The sequence below is a fragment of the Corvus hawaiiensis genome, chromosome Z (genome assembly GCF_020740725.1).
Source record: "Corvus hawaiiensis isolate bCorHaw1 chromosome Z, bCorHaw1.pri.cur, whole genome shotgun sequence".
NCBI classification, from domain to species: domain Eukaryota; kingdom Metazoa; phylum Chordata; class Aves; order Passeriformes; family Corvidae; genus Corvus; species Corvus hawaiiensis.
Genome location: NC_063255.1, coordinates 65,724,845 through 65,744,475, shown reverse-complemented (window position 1 = coordinate 65,744,475; position 19,631 = coordinate 65,724,845). Strand labels below are relative to the sequence as shown.

Here is a 19,631-nt window from a genome sequence, read left to right as displayed (position 1 = left end):
AACAGAATTTCAGCTTTAAGCATCTCCTCTCTCTCTTCCCTCAGGTTTTCAGCTCTTCACAGCAATAAAAGGTTAATCTCACCTCGGCCTTGCAGCTTTGCAGCTGGAATGTTGAATTTTTCTTATCGCAGTGGAGGGGGGGGAGAGCCGAGCCGCTCCGGCTGCCCACGGCAAGGCAGTGGGGGGGGTTCCACGGCTGGAACAGGTCCATCGGCTCCAGGATGGCCGTGGCCCAGCCCAGCCTGGCCCAAGCAGGGCCTGGCCGGGCCCACTGGGCCCCACACGGGGCCCGCAGCCACCTGTGCCAGCGCCGGAAACGAGAGAGAGCTTGGAGGGGGAGTTTGTCTATTCTTAAATGTGGATCACAGAGGTGGTCACAACTTTAAGTGGCTTAGAGAATTGTCCATATTCAAACTGGCCAGCTGATAGGTTCTATCAGTTCCCAGAGGAAGCTGTAAGCACCCCTTAGCAAGGACGTCCCTTCCGGGACTATGCTTGCTAACCTATGACAGGGGCATCTGTACAGTGCCCCCAACCTGCTTTACCTTTGGGTCAGTCCTGAAGTGCTCAGGCAGTTGGGCTAAATGATTCTTGTACATCCCTTCCAACTAGACTATTCCATTCTAAGAAACTTCTTTTTCTGGACACGTAAATATAGCCTAACATTCGACATTGTCAGACCTCTACTATAATCCACGTTTCTCTTAACATAAGAGACTGAAAGCATTAGTCAGTCTCCTCCTTAAGGACAGGAGGACCCTGTCACTGTCATTAAGCAAACAGGCCGTCCTAAGGACCGAAAGCAGGACTCATTCCACCGCTCAGTTTTCCTTAAGGTAGACAGGGATGAATTACTGAAAAGTACTGCCTAAGGAACGTGTTCCCAGAAACTGACTCATTTCGATGTGGGGACAGTACCCTTGTGCAGGCCCCACGTTCCGCTCCGGGCCGTCCTTACCCGCCCGCCGAGGGAGAGCCCGCACCGCCCGGAAGAGCAGCGGGCCGGGCACCGGGCTTCGGTCACACACATTTCCCGACACTTCCACATTCCTTAAGTTTCAACTAAAAACACGCAGGCTGCGAGAGCAGAGGAAAAGGCAGAAGCTACCACCGCTGTCGCGACAATCAGCCCGAGCCTTCTCACCGCGGCCCCGCCGCCGAGCGCTCCCGGCCGCGCCGCGGTCCGTGCCGAGGCGGAGCACGGGGGCGGTGCGACCACTCCCAGAGCCCGCCCGCCCCCTGCCCTTTGCCCCCGCCGCTGTCCCAGCGCTTCCTGTTCCAACCACGTGGGCGGCGGGATGGCGGGCGGCGCGGCGGGCGAGGCGCAGTGCCTCGGCTACACGGGATGCAACTTCCTGCGGCAGCGCCTGGTGCTGGCCACGCTCAGCGGGCGCCCGCTGAAGATCCGCAAGATCCGCGCCAAGGAGGAGGACCCCGGCCTCCGCGGTGAGCGGCGGCACCGGCGGCCGCGGGGGAGGAGGTCGGGGGGCGGCGGAGCTCCGGTGCCGGCTGTGCCTGGGACCTGCTGCCGAGCAGGGCCAACCCCGCAGCGGGAGCTGGGACAGCCCGGGCTCCATCTCGGCGGGTCCCACCGAGGAGGGGGCACCCAGCTGCGTACCGGTGTCTCCCCGTGGATGGGCTCTCCCCCTGGGCGCTCCGCACACCCATCTCCGGTGTAGCTGTCACACGTGGGTCGCGGGGCTTTGGGAGGAGGAGGAGGCCTGGGAGCGGGCAGGGACGGTGAAGGAGGCCAGAGCAGGGGAAATGTCACACACCCGCCGGTCTGTGCCTCGCTGCCCGGCGGGGCGGGCGGGGATGGGGCAGTACCATCCGCGTCCCGCTGATTCGGCTCGGCTCGGCTCGGCAGCCCTGCCTTTCCCGAGGTCACAGCTTTTCTCCGGAGTGGGCCATCAAGGGCCGGTGCGGGCGGCCGGGGCTGTGCTGCCCTGCCGAGCCGTCCCGGTGGGACGGGGCTGGCACTGCCCGTCCGCCTCTCCCGCCCCGCGGGGCAGCGCCGTTCGCTCCGCGCCTGGCGGGGCTCTGACCGGGTCGCTCGGTGTGCGTGAGCCTCGCTCCAGCCCCGGTTCTCGTCCCCGTGACGGTCGCTTCACAGTCGGGATGGCAGAATTAATTCCCTGACTCTCGGGCCGTCGTTTCTGCCACGTGCCTGTGCCCAAGCGTCGTGTGCTGTGTGTGTTTGTGGGAGCTGACGTTCACGCAGTTTTAATGGGTCACATTTTATGCTTTGATTTTTGTCAGGGTTTGCCGAAACAGTAAAGGTGAAAGAGGTGAAAGAGGTGAAATCCATTGATTCTCATTTCTGCAGATTTGTTTCAGGGACACCTTTCTTAGGGAGGACCCTCGTCATTCTTGTACAAAGCCTTTGGCATACCAGGATGAATTCCATCATAAACTGAAGTAAGGAAACAATAGGATAGAGTTTGAGGAAGAAACATTATTGTTCAGTTATTTTTTGGGCAAGGAGCCCTGTTGTGAAGTTCAGAACAGGAGTAGATGCTTCTCTGCCTCCTGAGGAGCCTTCAGTTTGTAGCTAAAAAATCTACTCAGAAACTGCCAAAGCATTCTTGTGTGCTTGACTTAACATTTACCATGACCCAAAGTATTTATTATCACCGTGGAGCATTTGGTGGTGGTGAGGTTTGTAGATATTGACATGTTTTTTAAAGAGTATTTGAACTGCCTTTTAAAATTATGGCTTCAAGTGTAAACTGTGACTGTAACAGAAAAATAGTAACAACAAATCCTGGTTTATGTTGATCAACATGCAGTTCTTTTTTACTTTTCATTACTGGAGCATTTGTAAACTCTGCTGCTGGTGTTCTTGAAGAGTGAAACGTGTGCTCACAAGGATACACTCTTGCACTGGAAGATGCTCCAGTGCTGTCATATAAACTTTATAAACATGTAAGCTGTCATAGTTTAGAAATTGTCATAACAGAGAGAAGAACCAGTATTGGTTCTGAGGCATCAATCATGTTATGCAAATATTGACAATCTGTTAATTCTGCAGGTAGCTCTGTGGTTTAAATATCTGTTACATCCTACAGTCACACAGAGAAAGAAAAATCTGATTTCTGTGTAAGAAATAACTTGGGGTTATTGTTAAGGGAGTTTTGCAACCTATAAACAATTATGCAGATGCTGTTGGCTCTTAAAATTACCTGTGTTTTGAATTCTGCATATGTTCACCTATCTTCCTTGATATTGGGTCTGTACCATGCTGGGGTGCTGGAATACTAGCATATTCCTCCTGGGATGGCTTTTTTTTAGTGTTGTTGTTGTTTCCTTTTTGGTGTTGGTTGGTTGGTATTTTTTGGTTTTGTTTTTGGTTAAATTTGCTTGTCCTTTCCATTGCCTCTGAGTAAGAGTCCACACAATCAAGAGAAACTGAGGAATTACTTCCGCAGCAACTGCTACAGTATAGTGAACACAGGAAGCAAGAAAAGAGGCAGTGGGAAGACTTAGTTTCTCTAGCCCTAAGTATGTCCATAACTGTTTTGGAAATGGAAAATTTTAGACTCTGCAGACAACTTCGTGGAACAGCTACGCAGCAGCATCACTTCGTGTCTAAATGTCCCCTTCTTTTAAGCTAACACTTTTACACAGAATTATGTGAAGCTGTTATTAGGTTGTCATGCTTCAATATATGGGATCCTGTTTGCTATGATTTTTATGTTTTGCTTTGTACAGAGCAAAATGTAAATTGTCAAAGATTTTATCCTGGGCAAGAGTGATCTCTCAAGCCTCTGTGGTCAGAAATGTCCACTTGTATTATGTGCTGTGTGCCAGAGAGAGGAGTGTGACTAGTCTAGCTGCCTCATCTGAGGGCATCTCAATTGATTTGAGATGCTTATGAGCGTGGAGGCTCACATTAACATCTCTGTTTTTACAGATGCCTTTTCACATGTGGTAGCATTATACCACAACTTGAAGTTTGAGAGTAGCCTTACTGTCGTGGAAGGCAGGAAAGGGCAAAAATACAAGTAAGGTGATGAACTTTTAAGAAACTTTATAATTCTGTCTGTGCTCTTACTCCTTAGATTTTGAAGCAAGTTTTATTCGCCTGATTGACAAAGTGACCAATGGCTCACGGATTGAAATAAACCAAACAGGTAAGATCTGTTTTTTTCTGCTTTGTCTGTTCTGGTCTCCAGGATTTATCAGTTTCTGCAGTGGAAACGAAGTCTTGTCTTGACAGAGGTAGGTGTTCAGATATGATTTACTGAGAAGATCAGAAATAACAAAGTTGACAAGTTCTGCAATAACTGGTCAGATGCAAGAACATCAGTGCTCCACCATAGTGCAGAGAGCTAAGGAAACTGTACTGCCCGAGAATTAAAATTAGTATTTTGTTAGGCATGCAGAATTTCATAGTGGGGAAAGGTTCCTGTACCAGAATCAATTTTTGTAGAAGAAAAAGAAGATTTACCCTCTACAGAGGCAAACTTCTTAGCCAGACTGCTTGCTTATTCATGCTTAGTAAAGGGTTTGATTAGAGTGAGAAGCATCCCACATAAAAACCTCTCCTGGTCTGAGGGTTTTTTTGTTTTTTTTTTTTTTTAAGGATCCTGATGATTTTCAGTTGGTCGGTAAAGCAAATGAATTACCATCAAATATGCCAAGACACTAATGACCTGATGAACTGTTGAAGGTTTAGCTTCTGTGGAGGATAGCAATTGCTTGTATCAGCATCTTGGAGATTGCTAAGAAATCTCTTGGTTTTGGGGGAAGGGAAAGGAGGAAAGTGATGTGCAGGACAGAGAGACACTCATGTGTTGACCCATTTATTAGCTGCAGACATGTAGACAGTGTGCTGGAAGTGCAACCATTTTCCATATAGTCTTCTGCCTCTGATTTGCCCACATACATTGTTGCAAAGTGTTTTTATGCTGTAGTAATGGCCGGTGTTGTTACAGTGCCCTCATTTGGTTTGCTCCCCTGGCCTCTTCCCCAGGTACTACCTTGTATTATCAGCCTGGTCTTCTGTATGGAGGCTCGCTGGAACACGACTGCAGCCCCAGTCGTGGTATTGGCTACTATTTGGAGAGTTTGCTCTGCTTGGCACCTTTCATGAAGCACCCATTGAAGATTGTCTTGAGGGGAGTAACAAATGATCAAGTAGATCCTTCGGTAAGTACTAAAGTTTAAGTATCAGAGGAGGATATTTTTTTCCCCTAAAATAACAAGATTAGGAAGAAGTGTCTAAAACATGTTGCATTTTTATCATCTGTCACACCCAGAAGTATCCATTGTTGCAGCATTAGCAAACTCTTCCAGTCAAAGAAGCACCTGCTAAACTGTATCACACTAAACTTCAGTTTGTAATTGCCCTTATGATTTTCAGTTCTGTACTGCTCCTGTCTTCTCCCCTGCAAACTCCTTTTAAATGCAGTGTGGGGCCCTGCCACACGTGTGGTTCTCCTCTTCTCTTAGGATTTCAATGGATTATTTCTCTTAACCCACATGTGTATTTACTGTATAAAGAAGAAAGTGTCTTTAAAATTTGAAAAAATGCAAAAAGGAAGGAATCTTTCTTTTCTGTTGGATGTGGACATAGTCATATCACTGCTGCTGTCAAGCCTTCTTTCTATTAGAAATAAAAGTGACATGGTGATTAAGAAATTACAGTAACAAAAGTATGTAATAACTCTCTGGTTCTTCAGAAACATGCCAGAGGTGTGGTAGGTCAAATGGCTATGAAATGCTTGCCTTGATTTCTATTACTGATCTGCAGTCCTTTGTTTTGTACCAGTGTTGTTACAAAAACTAATTGTGGGAGACATTCAGAATGCTGAATATGATTAGTGGTTATGCTCTTTATTTATTTTTCTCCAAAAACTCCCAACATAAACTTGTTTTTAGAGAACAGCATTACTCTTTCCTTTTTGACTCGTGATTGGACATTGTCTGTTTTCCTCTGAGTAGGTTAAGGACACACAGTCATCTGAAAACTTAACCAGTTTAAGTGAATACAAATACCTGTGAAGTATAACTACAATACTACACGAGCCCCTGAGTCCTGCTAGAATTTATGACTTTTCAGCTGTGCTTCCCTGGTCATTTAAAAAACTCACTCTCTCACCTGCGTCTCTGTAAGACATCCATATGAGTCAAAGGATAATCAAAGTGGGTTGTACACAGCACTAAAAGAAAAAAAAGAGGAAGCATTTTTTGCTACCCTTTCAGTCATTGCGATTAAAAGTACTTAATGTAACTGGTAAGTAGTAAGAATCAAATAAGTCCTTTTTTGTTGACTATTTAATCACTATGGAGAAATTCTTGCATAACCTGGAGATGAAGAGTTGTCCAATTTCATATTGCTTTCAAGGAAGTTCGGACACTCATCTAAGCAACTGAGTCTTGATTCTGGAAATTATCCCCTTTTGGGCATCAGTCACATGGGCCTGAGGTTAAACTATCTTAGTTCAAATCGGTGCAAGAATTAAGGCCAGTTTGTGTTTGAAGGGTGCTCACACTTGCGAAAGCTCAGACAAGTGGGTTGACATACATCAGCTGACTCCAAGCTCCTGACACTAATGTAAATAAAATACATGTAAAGAGTTACATCTTAAGTTCATTGTGCTGTAGTAGCAGCTACACAGTAGTTGTTAGTGACAACACAGTAACAACTTCAGTTACTGTGACTCATACTTCTTAACTTTTTAAGTGGTTATCACAGAATACCAGCTCCTAAAATGGGTTTAAACCTGGTTTGTGTCTATTTAACTTGCCTGAGTAAACATTAATCCTGGTGCACACCCATAAGGACTTTAAGGACTTTTACAAGTTGTTTTGTATAGAATGTGGCTCTGCTGGTTGTTGAGACTAAGAGCACAAATTTAAGTGCTACACTGATTGATTTGTATGCTTAAGTAAATGGAAACTGGGTTTTAATTTGATTTGGGCTTTTATTTTTCAGTAGACAGAGGGTGTTTATAAACTGGGTGAACAATTGTTACCTATGCTTGCCCAAAAAGGGATGCTTAAATTTGTTTATCCATCTGTATGCTTTCTGCTTTCCAAGGAGAAGATGGAAAGGCAAACCAATCTGACTACATTGTGGGAGTTTAAAATGAGCTAGGTGTTTTCCCTGCTGCTTTTCATGTAAGAACATCTCTATTTCAAGTGGGTGGGTTGTACTGGATTTGCATGGCCAGGTTTTGTTAGCTGGGATGCTACAGAGGTGGCTTCTGTAAGAAGCTGACAGAAGCTTCCCCCTCATCCAACAGAGGCCAGGTCGGCTGGCTCCAAGACAGACCCACTGCTGGCCAAGGCTGAGCCCATCAGTGATGGTGGTAGCACTGCTGGGGTAACAGCTTTAAGGAGGAAGAGTGGGGGGCTGGAACTGTGGAACCTGCCACTGGAGAGAAGAGTGAGAATATGTGAGAGAAACAGCCCTGCAGACAGCAGGGTCAGTGAAAAATAGGAGGTGTTCCATGTGCTGGAGCAGAGATTCTCCTGTAGCCCATAATGAAGACCATGGTGAGGCAGCTGTCCTCCTGCAATCCATAAATGTTGACAGTGGAACATACATCCACCTGCAGCCTGTGCAGAACCCCACGCTGGAGCAGGTGGATGCCTGAATGTGGCTGTGAACCCATGGGAAGCCTGCACTGGAGCAGGGTCCCAGCAGGACCTGCAGGCCCGTGGAGAGGGGAGCCCATGCTGGAGCAGGTTTGCTGGCAGGACTTGTGAACCCATGGGGAAGTGGAGCAATTTATGAAGAGCTGTAGCCAGTGGGAGGCATCAATGAGGCAGGTATCAGGAATATGTGTGCAACCAGAGGAGTGTGACCTTTCTCTCAAGGTAGCAGTGGACAGTCGGCTGACCCACTGGGCTTTGTGAAGTCCACTCTCAGCACTGAGGTCTTGGCTTTTACACAGCCTCAAAAGTATTTGTGGGATGTGATTGCTGTGTGGTTTGAGGTTGCTCTTTACCAGACACCTCCTTGTCAGGTGGATGCAAGGGAATATTGTGGATCTCCTGCCGTGAGGAGAGTAGAAGAGGTCCAGGTGAGAGGAAGAGTGTTTCTGAAGGATATCTTGTGGAAGGAAAGACTTAGCTGAGTTCAGTGAGGCACAGGTTAGGCTGGGTTCCTGGAGTATGAGTGTGTGTTTACTTTAGTGCTTGTTTACGTACATTAATAGCCCACCAATAGGGTGCAATGGAAAGCTCTTTGACAACTGGTATAAGTCCAAAAGAATACTGTGGCCACTGAACATGCACTTGTTCCAAGCGGGACTGTGGTGACATTACTACTGATAATATTATACACATTACTGGGAGTGTTATTAGACAGAACAGATCGGCCTGAGAAGTTGTGGATGCCACAACCCTGGCAGTGTTTAAAACTAGGTTGGATGGGGACATGGTCTAGTGAAGGTGTCCCTGCCCTAGGCAGGGGCATGTGGGACTAGATGATCTTTAAGGTCCCTTCCAACCCCAAAACATTCCATGATTCTACGATAATATTGCGCAGTATTATTACTGTGTGAGTGACACATCCTAAATGGGTGAGAGAAATACTACTTTGCTTATGCTTGTCAGGAAGAGATAAGCCTTTGGAATACCAGCCTGAACTGTTCATTGGCATCCTACACTTGCATTATGTTCTCCCGTGCAGTCACTGGTGAGATCTGACCCTGGGTAGCTTGTGGAACCAACCATGTGGGACTGGGTTGAGGCACTTAAAAGTTTCTCTGTGTAGTGATTATGTATGCAGGGGGTGTCTTTGTAAAGTGTGTTTTTGAAGGAAATGGAGGTGACACGCAAATGATAGCTCCTATTTTCCTTTCTGTCTCTATGTATTGTTATTCTGACATTTAGATACAGCTGCAGTAACCTGTTTTAGAATAACTGTTCTTAATGTTTGTGTTTCCAAGTATTGAAGGTTTTTTACAGCTATGCCATGGGGCTTTGAGTTCAAATGACTGTCATGCTGACATGAGACTAGCGTATGAAGTTTTAACTTAGGAGCAGTAATCTTCAATCTTAATCAAAATTCAACAGTTGTCTGTAGAAAACAAGTTTTTCCTACTGAGTTTTCTTCTCCCTTCTTTTCTTTTTTCCTTGTGAAACTCTGTTGTTTCTCTTCCCCCTTGTCCCAATGTAGGCCCTTTTTCATGAAACAACACTTATGTACGGTGCGGCTCAATGATCTGTGCAATGCTAATGGATATGCAGGCCAACCGATGCTTTTCCCTTTCTTAGGTAGCCATGTGCTGTAGTGCTATCTGGGTTTTTTGTTGTTTTTTTTTAACATCTTTGCACCGGATAAGGGATTCTAAAAGTTACTTTTCTTCCTTTTTCCTAGCTGTTGTAGATTTCTTTAAAGGGAATTGATTTGCATTTACACAGCTTTGTAAATAAGCAGTATCTATGGGACTTAGCATGTTGTCATTTGTGGTGAGGTATACCCTCAGTTTTACAATCCATCTGTTTTGCTGCAACTTGATGTTATGTTGTTTGTTCTGAAATGGAAAACTGCCCTCCAAGGGGAGCTGAAGGATGGGGTTTATGGCTGAGGATAGGCAAAAGGCTAGAAAAATGGGTTTACAACTCAGTTGAGCTGCTGTTTTCTGATTTTTGGTGAAATACTTCACATCCTGCCCAATTCCCCACTTGTCTGTGAGGCAGAACAGCCCTTTCCTGTTCTTCAAATACTTCTGGTTGCCTCCTCTATTTAGGCTGCAAAATTGGAACAGTCAGTCTTATTATTTGTCTGTCTGGTACCTATAAGTATTATGCCTGGAATTTGAGGACTGAAAACTGTGACAAGTCTTGAAGTTTTTTGAGTTCTTAACCTACACAGTAAAGCTTTTCTTTTTTACTGGTATGTTTTGTTTCATAAGCAGGAGGCAGAAATGTTGTGTAATTTTAATTTGAACCAGATCGCTTGTTAAAACTTCTGCCAGTGGTATTCACATGCTTGTGCACATGAAGGTTAGTAAAGGCTTTGCTCCAAAAGTCAAATTTGTAAAGTTAATGAATACCACTGAAGGGCCAAATCAAGGTGGCGTGGCTGTAAAACACCATCAACTTTGTAAGTATAAAAAGTTAAGCATTAGCTTACAAGTTTGTTTTTTTAAAATGAAGGCATTCAAATACTGATACTACCATTAAAAACACCACCAACTGCCTTTCTGTAAGAAAGGCAGTATGTTGTCCAGCAGGATTTGAAGAACAAGAGCTGCAAGATACACTCATAGCTCCTCAGGTACCTCTAACAGAATGTTCACACATTTGTGCTACTATTATGTCAGTGGCTTGCACTCTCTTCTAAGCAGACAAAAGGAAGCTCAAGAATTGTGAATTCTGGCTGAAGGCATGGAAAAGAGGGTGCTTTTTATCTGCCTCCTCAAATGCTGTCTACATCATGACTGTTTCCTTCATCTGTGTTTAGTTTCTTTTTGGTCATGTTGTCCTGATCCTGTCAATCCACAGCTGTTTGTCTTGGGTAACTCCCTGTGCTGTTGCACAGCTAAATAATTTTTATCACTTTTGGCAAAGCTACTGAAGTTTCAGAAGAGGGAAGAAGAGGGCAGTCCCTGTAGTCTTAGGAATTAGGAAGAGCAATGGCAAGGATAATTCTATTCAGACCTAAAACTGGTGAGCACCTGGCTTAAAAGGGAGTACATTGATTATGTGTTGCCCACTTCAGACTCTTTTAAGTGCTTCGATAGAAGCTATCTATAAACGTTTGTTTCTTAGAAACAGGTAAAAAGAAGTTGTTAACAGAAGATTGAACTTTCTGTCAAATCAAGGGCCTGCTCTTGCAGTGATGTTTGAAAAAATGCAGTGGTTCTTGCATTAATTTATTTAGCTATAGGAATTTTGTAGTAATAACAGAAGAATATTATTTTCTCAATAATAGAAATATTCGGAGAAATGTTTCAATGTTCAGAGAAACAAGTAAGCTGTTTTACATAATGGCTTTCAAAATCAGGCTGAGGAAGAAAGCCAGAATAGGAAATTCCATCTGCCAGTAATTTGTTCTAGGAAATTGTTTTTGTAACGATGTACTGTGGTAGTCTAACTAGATGAAGCTCTCTGTGCTGCATTCCTATGTCTTCCCATAAAATACCTTCTATGAAGAAGACTTGTCTTTATTAGTTACCTCATAATTTAGTAATTTTTAAAATTACTGACTAACCTAACATCCAATAGAGAGTCTGTTTACTAAATTCTGTGTTCCATAGGTTGATGTCCTTAAGGCAACAGCTCTACCCCTTCTGAAGAAGTTTGGAATTGATGGTGAAAGTCTGGATATCAAGGTAAGACAGTTTGCTCCTTTCTTTTCAAGCATGTGTTGAAATGATACTCCTGAAGTAGTTCACAGGGCTATGTGCTTGCTGTGGATTTCTGTCTCTAACAACAGATAATTAATTAGTTGTGGCTACGAGCCACACAGTGATAGAGAGGGTAAGGAGAAAGTAGTGACTTTTCTTAGTCTCCAAAGAAAACTAAGAAACCTTTTGCTTTTTGTTGCTTTTCAGTTCATTTATTATCTTTTTATTTCTACTTGTTCATTCTGCCCCATGCTTGGGGCTAGGGAGTAAAAATAGAATTGTTAACCATTTCACCTGTAGGAGGGCTGGATCTCTATTTGGGTAGTTGAGGTTTGCTTTCAGTTTGGAAAATACAGCAAAGAAGCTTTTCTTAAAGACTACAGTCTTCAGAGGCCCAGTAAATCCGGATCTAAAACAATGTTCAGGTTTCTTTTAGATTGGAGAAATGTGTGAAGGGCCTGGCTGCACTACTGGGGCCTGCTGGTGCCTTGCTCTGCAAAACCTCACGCTGGGGTGCTTCCACCCACCCTGCCCATAGCCCAAGTGCCCATGTCATTGTCCTGACACTGTCAGCCTCTACTCCTGTGACCCTGCAGCAGGGCTGGCCTCCAGCTCCCCACAGCCCTGCCCTGTCTGTCTGTGGGCCTCCTTACCCAGACCCACTCACTGGCCCATGTCTCAGCTCCACCCTTGGTTTGGAATGGTGGGACTGGGTCAGGCTAAACAGACCTGTTAGTGGGAATGATTTCGTTCTAGTCCCTCACATACAGAATATTCTGAGTTGGAAGGGACCTGTAAGGATCATCAGGTCTAACTCTTAAGTGAATGGCCCATATGGGGATCAAAGCCATGACCTTGGCATTATCAACACCATACTCTAACCAACTGAGCTCAAATCGAGTAGTTCTAGTCTCCTCAGCAGCAAGGTGCAGATTTGCTATAGAGACAAGTCTCGAGCCAAGGTTGTTTCGGTAAAGATGTTTTTGTTTGGTTTTGCACTGTTTCCTTTTGAGAAGCCATGCCTTACTATATGTGAGAGTGAAAAGGAAATCAACGCCTGCTTTTAGTTTTGGTGCGAAATCCGTTTCTGCCTATAGGATGTAGTTTTCTTGCCTGTATTCACATAATGTCCCTACAATGTCCCTACTTAAAACATTTTGTATTGTGGATACAAAAATGCTGCTAGCAAGGATTTTCTTGCTATTTTCTAAGCCCGTTAGAGACTTTTCTTTCTCACAGAAGAGGTAACAGAGTTATGTAAACAACCAAACAACTGCAGCCTTGAAAAGTCTTGTTTATAGTATAGTAGAAAAATATTTTGACAATGGACTTTTGACAAAGGACTTTAGCCAATCACCCCCAAGGGGTGGCTGATCCTTTGTCCAATTAGACTATGAAGAAAAAAGTCTATAAAAGAGTTTGTAAAATTATTAAATAAATCAATCTTGCTGCACAATTCCTGCCTGCTGGATCTTCACCCCTCCTCCTCCTTATGGCTGCAGGACATGGTAATATACCCTAGGGCAATTTTTTTTTTAATATTGTACTATGTGAAATAAAGGTGTAATTTTGGGGTGTGTAGATACATAATTTATACTACTTAATAACCTGCTTTTTTCCCTCCGTTATTTGTTCTAGATCAACCGAAGAGGAATGCCTCCCAAAGGGGGTGGAGAGATACTGTTTGCTTGCCCAGTGAGAAAAGTCTTGCAGCCTGTTCAGTTCACAGACCCTGGAAAAATCAAGCGCATCAGGGGAACTGCGTATCCTTTTTGTTTGTTAGTCAGTTTTTCTACTTTTAAATGAGTTTGCTTATTAAAAAAATGTCCCCTAACTTGCAAGTCGCAGAAGTGCACCCATGTTGCTGAGCATGTATCTGGGTAACACAGGGTAACATTACACGGAGGGGTCATACAACTGGATTTCAGAACCATGCCTCAAAACTGCTGTGTTCAAAACATTGCTGTTCAAAAATATCTGTAAGCAAGTAAATAAATTTAAAACTGATTAGCAGTATTTAAAATCTTTTCAATAGCAAGAAAAAGTTAAAATACCATCACATAATGTAGCGGCACTAAAAGAAATTGTACCTTGTGTGTAAATTCAGTAGTAACAAATGTAGTTTAGTTGTGCATTGAATAGGTGACATCTTGGCAGTTAATAGTTTAGCAGAAACTGGATGGGAGTTTAAATCTTAGTTCAGTTTACACCTTGCAGCACACACTGAGCTTTTTGGTGTGTTTTGAAAGAAAGTTCTTTGTCTCTTTGCCTTTGGTAGTACCATTGCAGATGGAAGAGGAGAAGGTTTTACTTCCACGTGAAGATAAGGGCACAAAATACTGTTGTGAACTCCTCACTTTTTCAAACAACTGCAAATCTAGTCAGTTTTGGATGGTTTGTTTCTTTTTGGTTTTATTTTTCTCTTGCGGCCTTTGAATGGTATCTGTCATGAATCTGCTGTCATTTTAGGAAGAAGGTAGAAATCTCTTACACAAAACTGTTTTAAGCGGTGGCCAACATGTAATTTAATTTGTGATTGGGAGTCCTAAACATGATCTGGCATTGATTACTCAAAAAGAAAGCAGGAATGAGGCCAAATTTTGTGCCAGAGGTGCAGATTTGCCGCCTGTTTCTTCTTTTACTTTATGACACACTGTCACAACTGTGTATTTAGATGAAAAGACTGTAGAAAGCACTTATGTGCATATGGTTCTCTAAGTACAGGAACATGGACAAGAGCCCATGAATAGATGTATAAAACACATTTTCTGAAATAGTGCACTGGGGTGTCTTCACTTTTGTCAGTCTCTGCTTTCAATTTCTCTGTGACCACAATGGATTTCTTAGCTCAGAAACGTAGATACTCTGTCCGGGTGTCACCACAGATGGCAAACAGAATGGTGGAATCTGCAAGGGGCATCCTGAATAAATTCCTCCCAGACATCTATATCTACACAGATCATATGAAGGGGGTCAGCTCTGGAAAGTGAGTATTCAGAATTTACAGGAAACAGACACGTAATTCTGCATTTGTTCATCTGCTAGGGTGTCCTGATCTAATTTTACTGAGTTTTAGATCACAATCTTCGATTTTGTTGACTTGAAATAAATATTTCTCACAAGGAAAAAAAAGGGTGATTCACTAGATACATTTGTTTTATTTATATAACAGGGATAGAAGTGTGTTTTCTTAAACAAGGAATGCAATATATAATTGCTGGCACTAAAGGCAAATTGAGCTCCCTTCATATTTAAATCTGTTGCTTTGAAGAGAGATTAAGATCAAAGGTATGTTGAGGAAACCAACACTCAAAGCTGACTGTACACCTTCTGATGGAAATGGTAATATTAAGGATGAGACCGAGGTGTCTTAAGGAAGTGTTAAAGCAGTATGGGTTGTCCTCTGCTGAATGGCTGAAGGAGTGTCTTCTCACTAGTGAGGACTGAAAAATTAATTTACTGTACTTCCACTTCTGGCAGAAGACAGAAGTGGTGGATGCAGTTCAGACAATTTTGCTGGTATCTGTCATCTCTGTTGTCCTCTTGTCATTCTTCCTTGAGGTTAAAAGATTCTGGATAACTCATTTGTTTGCATTCTGCCTGTATGGTCAAATGCAGGCATGCATGTTTTCTTTCACTGTTTCTGATTTTTGAAATATTACCTTAAAATTTGTTAGATTCAAAAGTTTACAAACCTAGGAATTGTTAAATATTTTTTTTAGTATTTTTTGTCTTTTCCAATCCTTCATCATATTTAATATCCCAGGTTTGTAACTAATGGCTCCAGACTGTTTAATAGGATCAGAATTGTAAAAATTTTTCTGGGAGCTGTGTGGTTTTGGGGTCTCAATTTTTTGTTCATCTGTTTATAAAATTTAAAAAGTCAAATGAATTGGGACAGCAACATTATTTTTACTACATGTAGCTCATGAAGAGGGATAAACAACAGCTTGGGGAGAGGAACTGAATCCATTTCAACATGGCTGGATTTCTGATGCTACTGTGTTGTGACATTCATCTTAAGTATGAGTCCAGTATGACACCAGTATCCCTGATATTAATTGGTCTAATCTTGCTAAATATTGAGGTTTAAGGGGAAAGAGCTGAAGACTTAAAGGAGGGTCGTTTTGGTTTTGAATGTCACAGAGAAGAAACACCAGATGCCTTTGAAATGTTTATCAAACACAAATAAATGTGAAAGATACCCTCCTTTATTAAAAAAAAAAATAGCATTTCTGAGATGGATGGCTTTTTATTTTCTTTTTAGTTTTTCCTGTTTGAAGAGTTTGGCCCAGGAAAAGCCAGCATAGAGGGCTTTGTGGCAAGTGGTACTGGGTTCGACTTTTAAATACTGCTGTTAATTTTCTTTTTCCAGAGTGAATCTATTCTATCAACCAGGACGTTTGTCATCCTGTAGGAGGAGCTGTTTATGACTTGAAGTTCTTGGCTCATTACTCCAGTTTCATCCTTAAATCAAATGCACTTTTTCCCTTTCTTTCAGATCACCAGGTTTTGGCATGTGCCTTACTGCAGAAACCGTCAATGGCACTATTCTCAGTGCTGAGCTAGCCTCAAACCCTCAGGGCCAGGGAGCAGCTGTGCTTCCTGAGGAACTGGGCCAGAATTGTGCTAAGCTGCTGCTTGAGGAGGTCTACAGAGTAAGTGGCCAATGTGTTTTGCGTATATAGATGTAAGGGAAGGAGGTGATAAAATTGGTAAAGGGATAGGTGGTTTGGTGGTACCCTCAGACACGCTCAGATCCAAACAGACAAATGATCTGATGCTGCCAGTGTCTTCATCCAGGTAAAAAGCAGTTTTGAATGGTTCCTTTAACAGTGTAATCACTTACTGGGGTAAGTTATTTCCAGTGTCTAATATGTGTTATTTTGAAACATGGGACTGGGAAATTCTTCTTCTGTTGCTTTTTGTCTGCAATGGAATTCAGTTAGCTTTGTGTGGGCTGCTAATTTTTAAAATAAGATAGATTGGTAATATAGCCAGTGCTTCTAAACTAGTGGTTGGAATGGGACATTATGAGTAGAAGAACATAGGAGGGAGCAGAAGGGGGAAAAAACCCAGCAGGCCTCCATGTTGACCACTTTGTGATGATGATGACAAAGTCAAACGTGCTGAGAATTGTTGGTTGTATGAAGAATTGGCTGAATGGGTTGTTGGAAGGGAGCGAGGATGGTGTTTACTTAGGAATTCTAAGTGCATGGCAGTTTTCTTCAGCATAGCTTTTTTCCTTAATTAAAATGATTTTCAGATGTGGCAAGAATTTTACAGATGAGCAGCTTTCAGTCTTGCAAATGACTTGGCAGATAGCACCCTGATGAGTTTCTAATTTAATAAAGAGCCTTCCAGCCACTTTGTTTTGTATCTCCACAAATATTAAAGTAACTTGTTTTTCAGTATTGATAAAATACGTTTGGCCTTTAGGAGGCAGTCATCTACAAATTTTACTCATTATTTTAAAAACCAAGTAGTTACTCTGTACTGTAATAACCTGTCTGACTTTGCAAAGCATTAAGACTGCCATTATTGAGATTCTGTATTAGGGAATGTAGTTAATTACAAAAATGCCCCTCAGCCTCATAAATCAAATCCATACCTGTGACAGATTGTTCATCTGTGCCCATATTATTTTTCCCTTTCCCTGCTGCAAATCCTTCATCTGTTTGAATTATCATCTGGTCACTTTTTCCAGTCTTCCATTAATATTTTTTCTTTGTTTATACAGTATATGCACTGTGTTGCTAAAGAACTTTTCTAGCCCAGGTTTCTTATCTCATAGAAATGCCACCAACAGAATCTTCTTCCACGTTTCTGGGTACAATCTAGACGCCCGGCATTTGAAAGTCCAGCATGTGTGGAGACTGTAGTCACAACTAGTGACTGAAACATACGTCTGTTTCTGGAATTATGTAGTGTCACGTAGTTGTTTTTATTTCAGGGGTAAATTGTACAAATCTTTTGGTACATCTGTTGCTTCGTGTAAATGTCTTGGAAAATATCTTCAGGTAGTCAGATGTCCAGAGACATCAAAAATCCAGCTTCCACATACTTTTATTAGCAGCAATAGGTATTTTTTTCCCTTTGGAAGCAGTTCAGCACTTGACAGATTAAAACTAGTGGGAGAATTTGTCCAGATATTACGCTTTGCATAGAGTCAGATGTCAGAGAACTTATGAAATGAAGAGGGCTGGAAAGGCCTAAAGCAAGTAACTTTCTCCTTTAGTGTGCTGCAGCCATTTCAATATGATGAGTCAAATTCTGCAAAGGGTAGTAAGGCTCTCAAGGCAGCAGGAAAAAAACATTTGAGGAGGAAGCAGGGTCAGGCAAGTCTTTGAATCATAAAGTAATAGGCTACCAGGTTTCGGTGTCTTTGAGGATCAGATTCTGAGTGAGTGGGGTTGTTAGCTGTGGCTTGCTATGATACTGCTGGTGCTCCTGGAAGACTCTTTTATGTGTGGGTGTCTTATGTGTGGGTGACTGAAAAATGCAGTGCAGACTACAGGCTGTTTGTCCTTCACTACAGCAGCTCACTGTGGAAAAATTCTAGTTTGCTAGCATTTTTGGCTATTGTGCTAGTTATCTATTGGAGTGCTTAGCCGTTATTTAGTGAATTCCCCTCTCCCTCTACCATAGGCAATATGATGGGTTTTGTTATGTAGTTTTCAGAATACACATTTGAATTTATGTATGATATGTGGTCATACAGTGCTAGCCTGAATGTTGAAAGAGAAGGTTACTTTCTCATTTTCTTTCTTTTGTATTTTTTGGGGGTTAGTTTGTTTTTTGTTTTGGGATGGGCTTTTTTAGAGTGTTTGGGTTTTGGACATTTGGTTTTTTGTGGGGTTTTTTTTGTTTGTTTGTTTTTATTAGGTCTGTTTGATTTAGTGTTGAACCCAGAGAGGATATAAAAACATATTGCAAAGTGTGCAGTGTTTGTTTAGGTTTAATACACTATTTTTTTTATGTTTGCCTAGATAATATGTTTAATGAAACTAAAAATTTGAGAAAGCAAGAATAAATTGCTCTGAATGGGCAGTCTCTATATCCCATGTCTTTTTACGCCGACCTACTTGTTGAATACAGGGCTCAAAGGGAGAATTTATTTTCTTGTGTTTAGATCTTCTCTTTATGAGATTATTTCATCATCTGTGTTTTTGCCAGTAGGTACTATGCTGTGGGAGCCAGGGAGGGTTGACCAGACAAGGGCAGCCTGAGAGCACTGGAGACAATTCTCTTTAAAAGGGATCACCTTTAGGTGTTGGGATCACCTAAATCTGCTGGAGTTCATTACTGTTGAAAGGGGTCCAGGGATGTTTCATAAAGCACTTGCTATTGTCTAAACTTTACCACCTAGGAAATCTAAGGATTTGAGTCTTGCTAAATGTTCTTTTATTAAGCCTTCAAAAGGAAATTAAATAGGTTGTATGATTCTTGGAATCAGCAGAACTTTTTTGATGCACATTTGTTGATGGAAAGATGTCAGAGCTAATTGACTAATGATAAGTGGCACAGTGCCTTAATTGCAGTGGCTCTGCAAGAGGGGACAATGGAGTGACTGATTAGCATTGTCATTACAAATCCATATGCAGTTCTTTCTGAAGCTTAATTGTGGAAGGCCAGTAAGGATTTTAACTCTTGTCTTTGAAAGGCATTGTTTATGGGAGCTTTATACAGAGAGTAATTGGCAGAATGGAAAGGCCTGGAAGAACTGGAAAAGGATTTAATTTTTATATTCTTTGTAATCATGAAAAATAGGGGAGTTTGTATACCTGTTTGAGGCTGAATTCTTTAATGAAGAAAGGCCGAGTTGCTGGGGGATCTTGGAAGGGCAGGAGGGCTAAGGCTGTTGGATTTATTGAACTAGAGCTAAAATGAGTGAAGGATTTCACTGATGACGTAATTTTCAAGATGGTCTTACTTCAGTGTAGTAAGGTTCTGCTCCATTATTCTGGAAAAAAACCCCAAATCCCAAAAACCTAAATACAAACCCTCTGCAATAATTTGTTACCCTACACATAACAAATTACTGAGTCCTGCAAATATGTACCGCACAGGTAAAGGGGGAAATTGCATGTATGCCAAAATATAACTAACACTCAATCAAAGACAGGCTCAAGCTCAGAAGAATAAACCTTTTTGAAACACTGTTGTCCAATACACAGAGTTGTGATATTTGTATGTACATGTCAGCTGTAGTATTTGTATAACATGTAAAAATGGATGGGATTTTAAGTGATCTATGTCTAATTGTCACAACTAGCTGGATCTGGCTCTGTAGTCAGTGTAAACAATAATGGAGAAACTGCC

The 19,631-nt window shown here is 42.3% G+C and overlaps 1 protein-coding gene across 1 annotated transcript in view; it reads left to right on the top strand.

Moving 5' to 3' along the window:
* Window positions 1-1,274: 1,274 nt before the first annotated feature.
* RCL1 (RNA terminal phosphate cyclase like 1) overlaps window positions 1,275-19,631 on the top strand; it is a 31,871-nt gene continuing 13,514 nt past the window's right edge. The window contains exons 1-7 of the mRNA XM_048292118.1: window positions 1,275-1,446; window positions 4,062-4,133; window positions 4,976-5,151; window positions 11,220-11,294; window positions 12,948-13,072; window positions 14,170-14,295; window positions 15,811-15,967. Of these exons, the coding sequence (XP_048148075.1) occupies window positions 1,299-1,446; window positions 4,062-4,133; window positions 4,976-5,151; window positions 11,220-11,294; window positions 12,948-13,072; window positions 14,170-14,295; window positions 15,811-15,967 (879 nt within the window). The 5' untranslated portion in view covers window positions 1,275-1,298. The remainder of the gene's footprint in view (window positions 1,447-4,061; window positions 4,134-4,975; window positions 5,152-11,219; window positions 11,295-12,947; window positions 13,073-14,169; window positions 14,296-15,810; window positions 15,968-19,631) is intronic.